Source organism: Erigeron canadensis, chromosome 7 (genome assembly GCF_010389155.1).
Source record: "Erigeron canadensis isolate Cc75 chromosome 7, C_canadensis_v1, whole genome shotgun sequence".
NCBI classification, from domain to species: Eukaryota; Viridiplantae; Streptophyta; class Magnoliopsida; order Asterales; family Asteraceae; genus Erigeron; species Erigeron canadensis.
In genome coordinates, this window is record NC_057767.1 from 32,608,785 (window position 1) to 32,623,544 (window position 14,760).

General features: G+C 31.1%; 1 protein-coding gene across 1 annotated transcript; it reads left to right on the plus strand.

Annotated features, from left to right (window-relative positions):
• Nucleotides 1-9,713: 9,713 nt before the first annotated feature.
• LOC122607861 (xanthotoxin 5-hydroxylase CYP82C4-like) lies at nt 9,714-11,809 on the plus strand. Its single transcript, XM_043780930.1, has 2 exons — nt 9,714-10,689; nt 10,993-11,809. Exons 1-2 carry the CDS (start codon nt 9,745-9,747, stop codon nt 11,620-11,622), a joined length of 1,575 nt encoding a protein of 524 aa, XP_043636865.1. The 5' UTR covers nt 9,714-9,744; the 3' UTR covers nt 11,623-11,809.
• Nucleotides 11,810-14,760: the final 2,951 nt, after the last annotated feature.

Sequence of the window (14,760 nt, forward strand, 5' to 3'; positions counted from 1 at the left end):
TATAATATGATTGATATATATATATATAATATGTATATAATATGTGATTAACCGGTTAATAATCGATTCTGGTTTTGAAAAGAGTAATCGGTTAGTAACTGACGGTTTCTGATAACCTATAACTATTCCGGTTATTCACCGGTTTCGATTACCCGGTTACAAATTGGGTCGAGTCGGGTCGGTTAATCGGTTTTTTCTTGCACCTCTATATGTAGGTTTGGACAAAATAGACTTGCAAGTTATATTATGGCAGAATTTAATGAAGATGTTACTTTATACATATCAACCTTCTGACCAATTTTGTAAAGAAGCTTTGTTATCTATTTTGGTGATGGGGTTCATCAGGTTTGCCTCAAATTGCCAATCTTTCCTTACTTTGATAAGTCTCGTTTTTGTATCTCGTTTTTGTTTACTACTATATACATACTTTTCTAGAGGTGGCAAAATTGGTGGATTGGTGGGTTTGATAACGGGTCAAAACATGTAAATTTTTTATCCAAGCGTGGCCAGTTAGAATATAGGTTGAAACATGGATTCTATATTACTTCAAAGGATATCCCGGTCTGTTTTTCCTCTAGCTACGATTCTAATGTGAAAGATTAAGTCAAATCTTAATAAACGGTTTGTGTACTATGTAACATGTTTAGCTAGTCTATAACCTAATACATTTAGTGTAAAACTGGTCATCCTTTGTGTTCTTGCCCAGAAGCTATGTTGAATTTTGGGACAAAGACTTTGATTACATCGATTTAACAAGAATTTTAAACCGTAAACACCAAAACCCATATGTTACATGTTTTGATATGTAGCCTCTAGTGTAGACTATGCGTCCAAAAATTCCAAAGTTCATTTATGACAAGTTAAATTGAGTACAAACCCAATTGTGCTTATATATATATATAATGTTGAGCATAAGCTAGGCTAGATATCGGTCCTAAGTCCAAACTGTTGATATAGACGCAGTTGTAGCACGAATTTGAAACGGGTTACTCCCTCTATCACCAACTATTTATAAAATGAAATACTGTTGGATTATATGTTAGGCATTAAGTTGGGTTAGATATCAGTCCAAACAGGTTTGCCTACATATATCCTAATTGCTGATTTGCTCAAGGAATTATATTATTGGTACACATATAATGAATGTCAAATGACTTTTTTATATATATCCTATATAAAACTAAATATTACAATATTAACCCTCTGTAACCTTTTACCATTTGTTTCAATTTTAACAATTCTAATTCTCGCGCCGTCATCATTCATCGAACATCTCTTTTTTTCTTATAATAAATGTAAGTAATTAACCACTACAAGCCATGTACTTTGAACGTTTCATATAATTGTTTATTGATTCTATAGATTTCTTAAGTTTTGTAATCATTAAGAATTTGTTTTTGTATCTATGATTCTTGCATACTCAATAAGTTTTTTTTAAGAATTATTTTATTATTTATTTTATTTATATAATTACTTGACTTATGGAAATTGCATGTCTGTTTGTTAATAATGGTGTTGTATAGGTGTCAGGTAGAGTGTTTTACCTTTCTAGTAAATTAATTATAAATGCTAGTTGGTTACATAGTTTGTTTTGTTTTGAGAAAAAAATAGATATAATCAATGTTTTGATTTATTTATTTTTTTCTTTTTACTGCACTTTTGCTTGAAGGCTGAAACATCACCATCATCTCAAATAAGGTGAATTAGTATATTTTGTGTTATGTATACTAGAAGGGTGCCCGCGTGTTGCAGCGGCGACGATCTATAGCGCCAGATGTCGTAAGGGTTTATAGCGTTCAAGTTACTTAATTTCATGAGATGCAACAATGTAGCATATAACCGTATCTATCATTTTAAAAATAAGTCGCGGATTAGTTGGAATAAATAATTAAGTGCAAAAACTAACGATGAAAAATAACCGCTTACGATTATATGAAACATACGACTGTTATATATAACTAAATGATTCTATTTATATTAAACTCAAATTGCATTAATAGTAGATAAGACTCCTAACACTATGAATCTTGTTCCACCATGTCAATGATACAAATTGGAAGTTGCCATTGCCACTCTTACCAATATGAAATGATTCTATTCATACTAACTCAAATCTCCTTTATTATAGATTCTGTCAAGCTTATTCTTATATTGAGACTTTGTTTCCTTGACTCAAGAGTTTCAACGCTTGTATTGTCTTTGTTGAGAAATCTGAACAAAAGCAAATAAATAGATGGTTAAGTTATCTTACATTTTGGTTCAAGAATGAATATAAGGTTGAACTAAATCTAATTATTGAGACAAATATAACATATATATTGTGAATGGATGGAAATGGGTCAAAAATGAAGATAAATGTAAATGAAGCACCCTATTCAGCAAAAGAGTAATCAATTTCAAACTTCAATGCACAAAATTTGATCTCAAACTATTAGTGTTGTATTATGTAGTAAGACCTTCGTTTTTCCACCTTCACCTTCCATTGTATAAGTTTTTCCTGTACGGTATTGTCCATATGCGACTATGGCCCAATGATAGCCCTCAAATGATCACATTAATTCAAAATCGCTAGGGTTAATTGTGACATTAAATTAAGACCAGATTCACTACAGCCGTAGTTCCAAGCACCCAAAGTATAAGTGTATAGCCTGTTATATCTTGAGTGCATTACCTAACAAAACCGGCCCATCCATTTTGATATCTCTAAAAGTGATAGGCTAATAACATAATTAATCATATGGATTATTGGATTGTTTAATTTAAATTATAAGTGAACATATGCGAAGCACCCAAAATACAACCTGTTACAACTCCTAGTACATTACCCAAAAAGCCGACCCGTCCATTTTGATACGATAAGACCTTAAGAGGCTTATTATTAAAAAGAAAACTATTCATAATGGAATGTTAATCGGAACTTAATAAAAAAAAACATTTAAATGACCAATTGTAACTATTTATAATTCACATTAACAATGACAGTGGATGACTAACAACTTAACAGGCTTAACTTCATGAATATTGTTTGGGGAAAGTTCATAAAAATTAGCTTGATGTTCCAAGCTCAAATTTGTTCTTCCACTCAATAAAGTTTAAGTCAATAGAACTTAAGCCATTCAATAGACTATTTAACTTTGAGTGTAAATCTTTTTTTAGTTCATTCCCAAGGAAATATAAAAACTAACATATATAAAGCACCTTATTTACCCCTCATTCTTGCACATAAATTGAGTAGCTCTGATTAGTAAAATACACCCAAAAAATGTGATATACCTGGTCTATGCGAGTTAAAAGTTTCATATGTTTTATGGCATAAAAAACTGGAAACATGAACCTACAACAAAAATGGTGTACTTATAGCACACACAATAAAGAGATCAATAAGTGTGATCATACTGCACCATCCATTACATAGATATAGCTATTATTTAAAACTTGATTGGAAAAGTGAGAGAATTAAGCAACAAAAATAGTAACTTATGTCTAGTTACCTCCAACGTTTTACCATCAAGAGAAATGTCTCTATTCAGAAAACACTACCCATCAACTCCAAGCTTGACTTAAAATATCGCATCCATAAGTATTTTGATCTTTGTTGATCCCAAGCTTTGATTGTGCTCGGATGTTTGCATCTAATAAATTACTTATAAATGAGTTCCACAAGACGATAAGATAGATATTAGGTTAACCCCGGAATTTTCCATTGGGGATATCGACAAAGATTATCACTCCCACACAGGGATTGATAAACAAAAACTTCAATTTCCATGAATTAATCAAAACAGTCATTCTGTCAAATACATATGCTTCAAATCAACCAATATATTATTATTATTATTATTATTATTATTATCAACAACATACATATATAGAACACAATAATTAATTAATATTGGCTCATAAACAACAAATCATTATTCATTTCTATAGAGACAAAAGCAAATTATTGTTTAAGTAAAAAATGAATTTTCTATTAAAACAATAATTGTTAAAAAAAATAAAACTTAAATAAGATGGAAAAGAAAAGAAAAAAACCAGATTGGATCGGGTGTGAATGAACCCAAATATTCGAAATCCAAATCACACAATATCGATGGTTTTTTATGGAAGAGCATTGATGGATAACGCCATGACGGTAGCGGTGGATTACATGGACGACAACGACGGGCGGAGGTGGCTTTCTCATTTTTCTCATCCGTGGTTGTGTGTGCTGGGGGTGGAGATGGTGGCCGGGGAAGTGAAGAGAGGGAGAAATTTATGGTGGTTGCGGTGAATTGAGAGTGAATTGTGTAATTGAGTGAGTTGGGAATGAGATTATGATTGTTTAAGCTAAAGGGTATTTTTGGAAGAAAAAAATGCTGAATTAAGAAAAGTCCAATACCCTTTATAAAGGATTATAGATAAAACAGAGTATGAGCGAAGTATATTCTGATTTATTTGAGATTTGAGAAGCCATTGAGTAAGATAGAGAATGAGAGAAGCCATTGAGTATTAATACCATTAATACTCCATAATCCGTATAAATTGTATGAAAATAAAGCCAACATATAAGTGAAAGAGGATTTTTTGTGAAGTTGTAGTAAAAGAGAGTAAAATATATTAAGGGTATAAAAGTCATAAAATAAATAATTAAGTGTGCCCATCAATTATTTACTTGAGCAAATCAGCTCCTTACAAATATATACGATGCGTGGCCATTTTCACATTTTGTTAAACTAAGGGGGTTGGCAACCACCTTTCACACAACTTTCCACACTTTTTTTCAACCAGTCGTGTTATGTCACTTTCCTTTTACGTTTTTCGTATCACTTTCTATTATTTTATTAGCATTGACTCACCACACTGCATCTCATACCACACTACACCTCATAATATATAAATCTCATTCATCTACAGGCGATAATTATAAAACTGTAAATTTATAGGCTATCGGGAGTGAAAACTCCCTCGAGAGTGGACATCCGCCACGTCACATCAGTTCATCTTATATTTTATAAAAAATAAAATAAATTAACTAATATTAGAAAATTTATGATTGGAAAAAAAAGTTGTAGTTTTAATATGTTGGCATGCGGTAAATGAGTTACAAAAATGAATTCATAAATTAAACATGTTACTCGTGTCGATCAATTTCCTAAACTCATTTAACTACACCCAAAGTCGCTTATTTTGTATTGTGTTGTGTACTTGTGTGTAGTGTCAAAAATTAACACCCCTTGTCTATCTATACTCCTTAGTTATAATTATCACACCTCTTATTTTTATAAATAATTACACAATAGTTACATACGAAATTATTAAATTATTCTTAATAAACAACCACTATAAAAAGAGTTTTTTTTAAATACCAAATTTGCCTTAATAAATCAATTTACATTTTAAACTTTTATTTTCATAATAAACACTTTAAGCCCGTGTCTTCTAAAAATTTACATTATCACAATTACATCAACCTACACCACTTACAGAGACGGTACCAGAAAAAAATTTCAAAGGGGGCAAAATTAAAACATTTGTGAAAAATAAATTTAAAATGGACAAAATGTTTAAAACCTATAGAAAAAATTTAAAAATACATGACAAAATTCAAATTTTAAAGGGGGACATTAGCCCACTTTGCCCCCCTTTAGTACCGCCCTGACCACTTGACACTACCACCACTACCAATATAACATCACCAACACCACTAGACCGTCTTCTCCACCACCACCACTAATTGCACTGATATTTGCTCGTAATATTTATTTAAATATTTAAAAAGTATATGAATATAAAATAAATATGAAGAGGAACTTAAAACCTCGTAATGCAAAGATACTCAAAAGTCAACTTTACATATTGCTTAATTTCTATGGATTTGTGGCACATCTTTGTTACCACATCAATATCATCTCCCAGACATAATAGCCCCACAGAACGTGTACCACGAGCTATTCTCATGAAACAATTATCAAGAAAATGCTTATTTCTTTATCTTGTCATAATTGTTGAAACCTTCTTTATCTTGTCATAATTGTTGAAACCTTCGTCATAACATACTGATGTCATACTAAAGTTTTTATTAATTTGAACTGGTATGATAAGGCTAATTAGGTGATATTCGTACCATTTTTTTTATTTATTAATGTACCATACTGTACAGTTTTTATAGCATACCGTACAAACATTTAATACATAAATTTGATGAATTAATTAAAATAATAGGTACTAATATCATTTTCCATTAGGTATGCATTAATTCTGATTGTGATGTCATGGTTGGGAAACATTCAGGCCTAGATGAAGGGCCGGGTTTTTATGGACGGAAGAAGTGGATAAACCGGTTTTTTCTCCGTTGGAGATTCAAATGATACAAGAAATGAAAATCTTTCTCACGCCCTCAATGAATGACGATTATATAATCCATCAAATTAGAGATTGTATAGACTCAAACGAAATTGATGGCATCAAGTTCAATCAGAATCTATGAACCAAACACGACCTTAAAACCGATCATATTTTTGTCGTTTTTTTAAAAAAAAGCTGACTATATTCATGATGATTTATATATATATATATAGGGTGACAATCAAATGAAAACCAACTTAAAATGAGAACAAATGAGAACACTTAAAAACTACATTTTGATGCATTATAAGTCCATAAAACTTACATAGTGCATAACTAATTATCATTATTTAAGTGTTTAACAACACATTGATCCGTCAAAATCGAGAAAATCACGTTTTTTGTTGGATGCATCATTTTAATGAATATGCATCCAAAATGGATGCACAAAATAAAAAACGTGATTTTTTCGATTTTGACGGATCAATGTGTTGTTAAACACTTAAATAATGATAATTAGTTAAGCACTATGTTAGTTTTATGGACTTTTAATGTATCAAAATGATGTTTTTAAGTGTTCTCACCGTTCTTATTTTAAAAGTGTTATCACCGGAGTGTTACCCATAAAACTAACATAGTGCTTAACTAATTATCATTATTTAATTGTATAACAATACATTGGCCTGTCAAAATCAAAAAAATCATTTTTTTTTGTGCATCCATCTTGGATGCATATTCTTCAAAATAATGCATCTACCAAAAAACGTGATTTTTTCGATTTTGACGGATCAATGTGTTGTTAAACAGTTAAATAATGATAATTAGTTAAGCACTATGTTAGTTTTATGGACTTTTAATGCACCGTTCTTATTTTAAAAGTGTTCTCATCGTTCTTATTTTAAAACTGTTCTTATTTGATTGTCCCACTATGTATATATATAGGGTAACACTCCGGTGAGAACACTTTTAAAATAAGAACGGTGTATTAAAAGTCCATAAAACTAACATAGTGCTTAACTAATTATCATTATTTAAGTGTTTAACAACACATTGATCCGTCAAAATAAAAAAAATCACGGTTTTTTTGTGTGCATCTATCTTGGATGCATATTCATCAAAATGATGCATCCAACAAAAGACGTGATTTTTTCGATTTTGACGGATTAATGTGTTGTTAAACACTTAAATAATGATAATTAGTTATGCACTATGTCAATTTTATGGACTTTTAATGCATCAAAATGTAGTTTTTAAGTGTTCTCATTTTAATTTGGTTCTCATTTGATAGCCACCCTATTTATATATATATATATGTAATATACGGTGAACATTTTATACTTAAGACTTTGTTAATTCATTGAAGGAACATTAATTTTCTATGATATGAAAGAACCCAGACATTTTACACAATCGGAGTTAAAGAGTTTGAGAATTCATCATAGAGTTTAATCCTTCATAAATATTTTTTACGTGATAGAATAATCAAAACACGTGTAATAACATCAACCATGTATCTAGCTAAAGTTGTCATTCTTATTCTTTGCTAAGTTTAAGAATGAAAAAAAAAAGAAGAAGAGGAAGGTCTTAAGTTTGAATATTAAGAAGAAAAGCTATAATTATCTGGATTAGTCGACTAACAAAGCAAATCAATATATCTAGCAACAGTTATTATTCTTTGCCTTAAAATTAACAAACTACAAGTATATATGTGCAAAATGATCCATATGTCTTAACAAAACAAGTATATGCAATATGATCCGCATATTGATCCTTTTATTTAAAATATAACAAAATATAAAATGATACTCGTATATAAAACCAAAAAAAAAGTAATGAATTTGACTTTATTTTCACCTGGGAATAAAAGATATTTTCAAATTTCAAACGGTGTGTATAACATGTTGAATGCATACAAAACACATCGAATGGTTGTCCTACCATATATGGACCAGTCCACGCTAATTGAAACATGGCCGGACTGGCCCATTCACATTAACAGAGTCGAGTGGGCTCCCATACACGGTAAGTGTTTAACAAACTAACACACAAGTTTATACGTTGGATATTTTAGCCTAAAATGAAATTAATTAAAATGGCAAGTCAGGGTTTTTTCCTCCGGATACTTGTAACGGCTCATGGTCAACATGTCGTTGTCTAGGGTACGTACAAGACTTAACCATTATACGATGAGGTTTCCCTAATGCCGCATACCGACTGGATGTTCGAAAAAAATTAAATATAATACAATTAAAGCTGGATTAATTTGTGGAGTGCATAAAATTGAGCCACTAGAAATGACAGACTCAATTATTGAAAAAAAAAACCCCTCCCCTTCTCCAAGGTCAATGGTACGTGTTAAACACATGCGATGTGATCAACCAAAAGTTATGCGAAGGTTATAGATAAACGTCTTTCAATGAGCCATTTTTGTTGAAACCAAAGAGCTCGTCACTTTGACACCATCAACACAATATGAATCCTCGGCCCTCGGCAAAGATTTATTTGGTTAAGCAACGAGAAATATAGACAACATATGTGTGTGTAAAATAAAGTGATTAAGGAAGTGACGTGTCACTATGGACAATATTGTTTCAGGTTAGAAGTGGTCTAAAGCTATCAATAAATTTGATGATGATTTTGTTGTAAAAAATAAAAATCTGATGATGTTGACTCAAGTGAATGAGTGGTTCGTGTGCTAATTCAAGTCCAACATTCAACCAATGACGTTCAAGCAATTAATTTAAGATTTTGCAGGCTATAAATAACACAATAGTAAAATATTGAAAATAATTTTTGACAGTTTAATGTGTCTCGCGAATATACTTTAAGGTTATGAATAGCAAACTTTTTTATCCAATACGATTTATTATATGTAAGCTTTATCAATATATGTTTGTATTTGAGTAAAACTTTGTATTGAGTTCGTTACAATATTACTTTTTTTTCGCGTTTGCTCTTAACTTATATGCATTTTCTTCTTAAAAACGTGTAAACATTTATGTTGGTCAAAATTTAAATATGCAATGATGGAGTCTTCCAATAGGTTTGAGTCCGAAAAGAAACTATCAACCTTGTATGCTCTTTGTACATAAACTTGATCATTCTTTAAAAGGACCAATACTAGACATTGTCCATCAAAATGACAAAATCGGAAAAAATCTTACCAATAGAGTAAATGAAAGTATGAAACCAAAGACTTAAAAGCTCAAACAACTGATGGAATATTTTGATTTGAAATCTGCCTAATTCGCTAGATATATACCAATAGAAAGTTCCAAATCATTTTACATTACGTGTTCGAATTTTAATGGAGCTAGGACACCCATGCATCAATGTCACCAAAGGCCTTGACAATTAATATAAATGAAGTGTTAGTTACATGTTATCATTACAACAAATCAAACCCGGATCAACATTATGGAAGCTTTTCTTCAATTTCTACCCTTTTTTGGGTTGTTTTTACTTTCTCTAATAATCTATAATTACAAAAGAATAAGCACAACAAAAAGTATAATCAAACCACTAGCTCCTGAACCATCAGGGAAATTGCCTTTTATAGGCCACCTTCATCTTTTACATGGTCAAGCTCCAGTAGCAAGAATACTAGGAAAAATGGCTGATGATTACGGGCCAGCTTATTCTCTACGGCTCGGTAATCATCAGGCATTGGTTGTGAGCAGTTGGCAGATGGTCAAGGAGTGTTTCACTACAAATGACAGAAATTTTGCAACTAGGCCAAATATGGCTGTGAGCCGGTACATGGGCTATAATAGTGCTGTTTTTGCACTAGCACCATACGGGCCATATTGGCGAGAGATACGAAAGCTTGTTACATTAGAGCTTTTAACAAGCCAACGGCTAGAAAGGCTAAAGAACGTTCGTGACTCTGAAGTGAAGTACCTCATTAATGAGCTCTCGGTGTTGGTCTCAAAAGACACGGCTCAAACTTCTGCTGTGGACATGACCAAGTGGTTCGAACACACAACTTTTAATATAATTGTAAGAATGTTGGCAGGCAAAAGATTTTCTGGTGGTTGTAATGACAAAGGTGACAATGAAGACATACAAGTGAAAGAAGCCATAAAGAAAGGGTTGTATCTTAGCGGCGTTTTTGTTGTGTCTGATGTTATTCCGAATTTGGAATGGTTGGATATTGGAGGACATGTGAAAGCTATGAAACAAGCAGCAATAGAGCTAGATGTTGTTTTTGGAAAGTGGGTCGACGAACATGTTGAGAAAAGAAAAGAGCGTGGCAGCGATAAATTAGAAGCCGATTTTATGGATGTGATGCTTTCGACCCTGTCAAACGATGCTGAGATGTTTGGCTATGGACGTGAAACCATTATCAAGGCAACAACACTGGTTCGTAATTAACTCTGTATTTTTTTTCTTTCAAACTATTTAACAAACTTAATTATAGGAGTCCAATTCCTATGAATACCATAAAATAGAAATTAAATTCCAATTTTTTTGAATTCCATTAAATTCTGTCAACCAAGCAACAACTGTTTTATACTGACCCATTTGGACCCATATAAAGTTGCCCCAATTGCATTGCAGTGTTAGTCTGTTTGATCAATTTTCTTCTTAAGAGTAAAATAGTACTACATGTGTGCGCTTTTATAGTTCCAAATCTTGACTATCTTGTACATATAACGTTTGTAGATTCTCATCTTAACGGGTTCAGAAAGTACTGCTGAGACACTGACATGGGCACTCTCTTTACTATTGAACAACCCACGCGTCCTAAAAGCAGCCCAAAAGGAGCTTGAAGATCATGTAGGAAAAAACAAGTGGGTCGAAGAATCAGATATCAAGAACCTAACATATCTACAAGCCATAGTAAAAGAAACACTCCGTATGTACCCACCAGGTCCTTTAGCAGGACCTCGTGAGGCCATTGAGAAGTGCTATATCGGGGGCTATCATGTCCCCAAAGGGACCCGTTTAATAGTGAACGTCTGGAAGCTACATCGTGACCCACAAGTGTGGGCAGATCCAAATGATTTTAAACCAGAAAGGTTTCTTGAGAAACACTCAAACATCAATTATCAGGGTCAGAACTTTGAATACATTCCGTTTAGTTCTGGAAGAAGAATGTGTCCTGCAAGCACGTTCGCTTTGCAAGTAATTCACTTGACACTAGCTCGATTACTTCAAGGGTTCGATTATTCAACACCAAACGGGAAGCCGGTTGATATGAGTGAGGGATTAGGCATAGCCTTGCCGAAAGTGAAACCGCTTGAAGTGATCATTACTCCGCGGCTTTCTCCACAACTCTATCAAAACCTTTGACACCGATTAAAGGGTCCAAAAATAACAAAATGAAGACATTGGTATTATGTTATACAATCTCACTATATATGTAAATAAAAGATTAGAACCTAGTTATTTTTGCTATGGATTCTTAATCTCATTGAATGTAGTTGTTCTATATTTCGATTGTAATGCAATATGAATATATCCAAGTGTTTTTTGAGAATTTTTTCTTTTAAGTACCTGTCGATATAAATAGAATCTAGTAACTTTTTTTCTTATTTAACGGCAAAAACCAAATTTGGTTTTAGGCAAAAACTGAGCCAAACCGCCTAACCGATCCGTATTCACCCTAGTTGCTTGGGTACGTGTTAACATGAAGGCATGAAGTCTTTTTTTTACTTGGTTCAATTGAAAACAAACAAAAGTGTAATTATATATATATATATATATTAAAAACAAAATCTCGTAAGTCTGTAAAGAATAGTAACTTTGTTTTTTTTTCCCATTTTATTTTGGTGGGGTCTACAAGTTCATTATTTTTTATACTATTATTTTTTACCTTTTTCTATTAAAACGGTAAATTTTTATCACCCCAAATTTATGTAACTTTATTCATTTTTTTTATACTATTATTTTTTTTTTATCTTTTTCTATTAAAACGGTTAAATTTTTATCACCACAAATTTATGTAACTTTTTCAAACCTTTTTATTTTATTTTATTTTATTTCTTTTAAAATTATTTTACACCAAAAGCTTTGATCTCTTACAATTTTACACTAAGGGTTTCATTTAAACTGTATGGGTTTCATTTTCACACAAAAGTAATTTTTACCTTTTTTTAAATTAAATGGTTAAGTTTTTTTCACTATAAATTTATTTAACTTTTTTTTAATCATTTTTTATTTTTATTTTCTTTTAAAATCATTTTATACGAAAAGATTTAATCTATTACAATTATATAGTAAGGATTTCATTTTAAACTGTACAGGTTTCACTTTCACACATAAGTTTTAATATTCCTTTTTTCACATGGGCATGCCACCTTCATTTATTTTTACCATTTGTTTTTTTTTTTAACCACCAGATGAATACTACATGTTCTCCTTAAAAAATTTGTGTCTTTTAACTCCCGGCTCATGAACCCATAATTATTTGTAAAACATAAACTCATCATATAATATTAAATATATTTTTATTGTCATTTTTTCCTATTATTGTTTTTAATATTATACCAATCTTTAAAGAACGTCGTTATCGGTATTAATATAGTTATCGTTAATGGGCTTTGCTATTCCATATTCAAACTTTTGGGCTACTTATTTATATTTAATTTTGGGTCTTGTGCTGACATTTTAGTATGTCAGGTTAATTCAAAACTTTGGATTTATATGTAAAAAAATGTCATATTTTTCTATTATTGTTTGTATTATGTTCGTAACATATTTTGCTATTTTTTTAAGAGCGTCATCTCGGTATTAATATAAGTATTTATAGACGTATTTCGTTATTTCGCCTAATACCAGTATCTTAATAAATTTAAGTAATTTGTTTTTAAAACATCCACATACGTAATGTCTCCCCGCCCGGGAGTATTGCGATTTGTGCAAAGAATAGTAACTTTTTCTTTTATTTTTTGTAGGCCCCACATGTCCATTATTTTCTAATCATTACTTTTAACTTACATTTTTTTACATGCTTAACTTTTTTTTCATTATACATTTATTATCTTTGTAAATTTTTTTATTTTTATTTCTTTAAAATACATTTACACCAAAAACTTTGTTCTCTTACATTTTGTACTAAGGATTTCATTTTAAATTGTAGGCATCCATTAAACCTTTTTTATTTCCACACAAACTTTTTAAGGGAACATGTAATACTTTGGTTAGAAAATGGTAGAAAGAAATTAATATATCAAAGTCATCTTTTTTCTATTATTATTTGTATTATGATCCTAACACATTTTGTCATTCTTATAAGAGCGTCGTTTATATATTATATTTCGTCATTTCTCCTAATACCGTTTTTTAAATAAATTTAGATAATTTTTCTTAAAAAGAAAGATATCCACAAACGTCATGTCTCCCGGGGCAACGCCCGAGTGACATATCTCGTTAATAACATAGGTAATTTGGTCAAACATAACCATAGATGGAAATAATATGTGGTTTGATGATATTTGGACTAGTTACATATGGTTAAGCAGGTGAAAGATGGTATGGTTGGGCCAATTTTGAGGGTGTAAAGTGAATCAGCCACGGGTATGGGGAGATTTAAATGATGTGAGCCCAAGGAAATATGGGTTACAGAAGTTTGATATTGATTGAGCATTTGAGCTTATTTATATATATTATTGACTGGGCCTTTATACTATCTTTTATGTGCAATGATACATATTATATGATGTAAATGACTTTGTTTTGACAAATGACATATGGTTTTAGTGGGAAGTGGGTAATTACCATAATCAATCACATTCCACTTTAGATTTTTTCTATTCTCCATTTCAATATTTCATGAACTACTTTATAGCTGTTGACTTTTTCACTTTACCTTAATAATTATTTTCCCTTTCATGTAATCATCTTTCTTTATCTTGAAAACAAAATTCAAAAATGTAATTGGCGAATGTCACAAATATATATATATAGGGATAATCAAATAAGAACAGTATTAAAATAAGAACGGTGAGAAAACTTAAAAAACATCATTTTGATGCATTAAAAGTCCATAAAACTAACATAGTGCATAACTAGTTATCATTATTTAAGTGTATAACAACACATTGCCCTGTCAAAATCAAGAAAATCATGTTTTTTGTATTGTGCATCCATCTTGGATGCATATTCTTCAAAATGATGCATCCACCAAAACACGAGAATTTTTCGATTTTGACGGATCAATGTGTTGTTAAACACTTACGTAATGATAATTAGTTATGCACTATGTTAGTTTTATGGACTTTTAATGCATCAAAATGATGTTTTTTAAGTGTTCTCACTGTTCTTATTTTAAAATGTTCTCACCGGAGTATAACATTTATATGTAACATTTATATGTAAGTGTAAAATTCTGTAACAATTACTTGGTGTCATAGTGTCACATGCTTACACTCTTATTGAGTTCTTTCACACATCCGACCACAATTGTATCGGGTTTACTGTTTACATATT